We start from the raw sequence: 3,327 nt of genomic DNA on the forward strand, positions 1-3,327 counted from the left end.
CTATACTGTTTATACCTTTAGTCCATGATGTTGTAAACTGAGTTCATCATTGCCAATGGAAACATTACCTTTTAAAAGTCTGTAGTCATATGTGTACAAAACAAAACACTGTTGCCTTCCATAGGCTACTCACTGTATTTTTACTCAAATCCAAAACCATATGTAACATCACATTGAATTTCTGTAAGATTGACAGAGACTTTTTTCCCCCAAGATATAGGCCTGCTTCACATTTACATTAGAAGAACAAGGATATACCTTTTCCAATGTCAACAACAAAACATGTTATTATCAATTATAAAAAAACTCAAAAAGGGGTCATATGTATAAACTGTTTCTCTGTGTATCATGCCTTAAATAAAATACAAAATTACAAAAATGGATTTGTTTGGAAAATTGTTATTCTTGTAGATGGTTAATACAAAAACAAAAGACAATTCGAAAGTTTCTTTTTTCTTTTTTAACTGTTGAGCCGTTTCCCCCATAGACATCTTTTCCCTGCTTTGCGGCTGTGCACATTCTGACGTCATTTTGCCGGGAACACACGATCTGTGTAGTCCTATGGTATAGTCAAGCTGCGTCAAACTTCCTTCTCACTATCGCTGGGTTTCCGCCCTCTCAGTGTCGTCATTGTCCATTCCTTTAGTATTGGGCCTAGTAACAAAACGAAAAATTTCCGCGCTTTCAGGCAGCTCACAAATTGAAGAAGAGTGGCGGGAGCTGTTGTCAACCTGGGGCTGTTGTCAAGAAGTTACATTGATAGTCATTTGTAACTTTGTTAGAAACGCATCAATCGTTGATCATCAGTGGTCTTGACAGGTTTCGCAGTGAGATTAGTCCTACAATTAGGTAAGATCGTAGGTAAGTTAAGTTCTGTGTTTACACTGGCGCTCGTTAGCTTGCTGCTTTGGCTCGTTACAAAAGACAGCTAGCTAAAAATAACTTTTACATAAACAATTACCGCTGGAATGCTGAGGTCAATGGTTATTATATCTTATAGATGTTAAATGTGAAAGGAAAGCAAAATACGAGATACTTAATCCACATTAACCATGCGTGCATAACTGAAACAGATTTGAGAGGCTCAGAAAGACACAATGTAACGTTAGCTTGCTAACTTACGTTAGTACCTTACCTAGGCTAGTTGTGATGCCAACTGTATACACGTGTTGTGCTTGGATAGGAGGGGTAACCTTTATGCTAGTTATGGTAAATGGGCTACATGTGCATTAGGTAAGGTTTTCTTATTTCTTGATGCGTATTACTAAACACATTCAAAACAGTGTGTTACCTTTCTCCTTTACTGATAATGACATAACAACAAAGCAATTTAACGTAGCATATGTCATTGCCGCTAACTTTTGAACTGCGTCTGCGCAGCTTCATTATTCTCTCAGTTATTGCCTTTTTTATCTATTCGTTTTTCATTTTATTGCAACTCATCTCATCCGCTTAAAAAAACCTTACAGCACTGTACTTCTTTGACATATTATTCAGTCTATAGCCCAGCATATAGAGTATGCATATGTACTACATGCCAAATATGTCCTCACAGTACAAGGAATAGTAACACAAGCATAGCCACACAATTACTTCCTTTCTTTTGTAAGTATAGTTAAGTCTTGGTTGTCTATCAAAGGGTTAGCTCTGTCTGCAGGTGGTAATAAGCTCTTAAACTAGTACAATAGGAATTTGTTTATTTGATAGTTCTCCCTCATTCTTAATGTTTGTCTACTACTATCATTAAGGTTAATTGCTAAACTAAGAACGTTGCCTGGTTAACTTCTTTCTCTGTAATCATCTTACCTAATGTACCTTCTTCCTCAATGTTTCTTTCAGGCATGGATTATAAAAGACGTAATGGTGGCCCTCATGTGGGTGGTGTGTCCCAGGCCAAAAGGGGTAAAACAGCTGGTGAATGGGAGGACAGTCCATCACAGTTTGAAGAGGAATTGTCCATGTTTGACGAAGCAGAGATGGAGGCAGAGGAGATGGAGGGCCAGGCAGGTCATGATGTTATTCCTGTAGGTAAGTCTTGCACAGAAAAGCACACAATCATAGGTGGCAGAATGAAAATAGTTTTCCTGGTGTAGGAAGAGATTATTGAGTTATGTAAATAAGATGCAGACCTGTATTGCACATTAAGACATATCATTTTCTTAAACAAGCACAACTACACTATATACAGAACTCAGCTGCCTGTTGAATAATAATGTTTATTTTCCAGCGTGTTTTTTCTCATTTTTGGTAAGTAATTTGTGTGGCTAGCAGCTCTAACAAATCAGTCTGAATGGTCAAATTGGTTATCCAGTCTTGCCATGAGTAATTTAGTCATGCTTAGCTTGTCAGCTTTGCCACAACCATCGAGAATATGCAGGCATAGCTAACGGCTCAATGGTTAGCTTGGCATTGTGACTAATGCAACGGTGTGCTTACAATAACTGGCAAATGTGAAACTTGTTCCAGGCAATCACTTACACAGTTCATGCCTATATCTATTAAGCTAAAAAATAATGCACTTTGTTTTTCTTCTGTCTTACCACCTTGTTGTTTTAGGTGACCTCTTCTCAGCAGACCTCAACCCTCGTTGGCGGCGGCCTCATGCCCCTTCACTGGACCCATCATCTGATAATTTGGTGTTTCAGCAGATTGATCTTGACTATTATTTGGGTAATTTTTTAAGATCATTTTTGGGGCTTTTCCCTTTTATTAGATAGTGGCAGTGGATAGACAGAATATGGGGGATGACATGCAGCACAGGGCCACAGGTTGGACTCAAACCTGGACCACTGCAAAGGACTCAGCCTATATGGGGAGCACGCTCTTACTGGGTTAGCTAGAGGTCGCCCCATCAAAGGTCTTTTGAAACAAGACAACTTAGTTATTTTGGCTTCTTTGTTGTTTGGATCTAAATAAGAGTGTAGAACACATCCAACTGCTCAAATGCATTTGCTGTATGTGATTAGAAATGTTATCTAAGTTGGTTTCCACTTTTCTGTTGTGCAGGGGCAACAGTGGCTGGCATGCCTGGTCAGTCACAGGGAAAAGTCCCAATCATTCGAATGTTTGGGGTGACAGACAGTGGTAACAGTGTGTGTTGCCACATCCACGGTTTTGCCCCTTACTTCTATGTTCCTGCACCAAGCGGTGAGTACTTGTCATTATTTTGTCAATACATGGAATCTTTCAATTTAAATATTATTGTGACACACTTGTGTTGCAAAATAGTTTTCAGTTGGTTACTATTAAAAATTCTCTGTGTTACACATTTCTGTCTTTGAGGCTTGTCAGTTTTCCGAATGATTTCAGCTGTTGGGGGGGGGGGGG

The 3,327-nt window shown here is 39.0% G+C and overlaps 1 protein-coding gene across 2 annotated transcripts in view; it reads left to right on the forward strand.

The window, feature by feature from the left end:
- Nucleotides 1-591: 591 nt before the first annotated feature.
- Nucleotides 592-3,327, forward strand: part of pold1 (polymerase (DNA directed), delta 1, catalytic subunit) — an 11,545-nt gene continuing 8,809 nt past the window's right edge. The window contains exons 1-4 of one of the 2 annotated variants that reach the window (XM_034894992.1): nt 592-849; nt 1,840-2,028; nt 2,557-2,670; nt 3,007-3,147. In XM_034894992.1, coding sequence (XP_034750883.1) covers nt 1,842-2,028; nt 2,557-2,670; nt 3,007-3,147 — 442 coding nt within the window. In that variant the 5' untranslated portion in view covers nt 592-849; nt 1,840-1,841. Of the gene's footprint in view, nt 862-1,839; nt 2,029-2,556; nt 2,671-3,006; nt 3,148-3,327 lie in introns of both variants that reach the window. The other variant, XM_034894993.1, reaches the window with a different exon arrangement.

The sequence above is a fragment of the Etheostoma cragini genome, chromosome 15 (genome assembly GCF_013103735.1).
Source record: "Etheostoma cragini isolate CJK2018 chromosome 15, CSU_Ecrag_1.0, whole genome shotgun sequence".
NCBI classification, from domain to species: Eukaryota; Metazoa; Chordata; class Actinopteri; order Perciformes; family Percidae; genus Etheostoma; species Etheostoma cragini.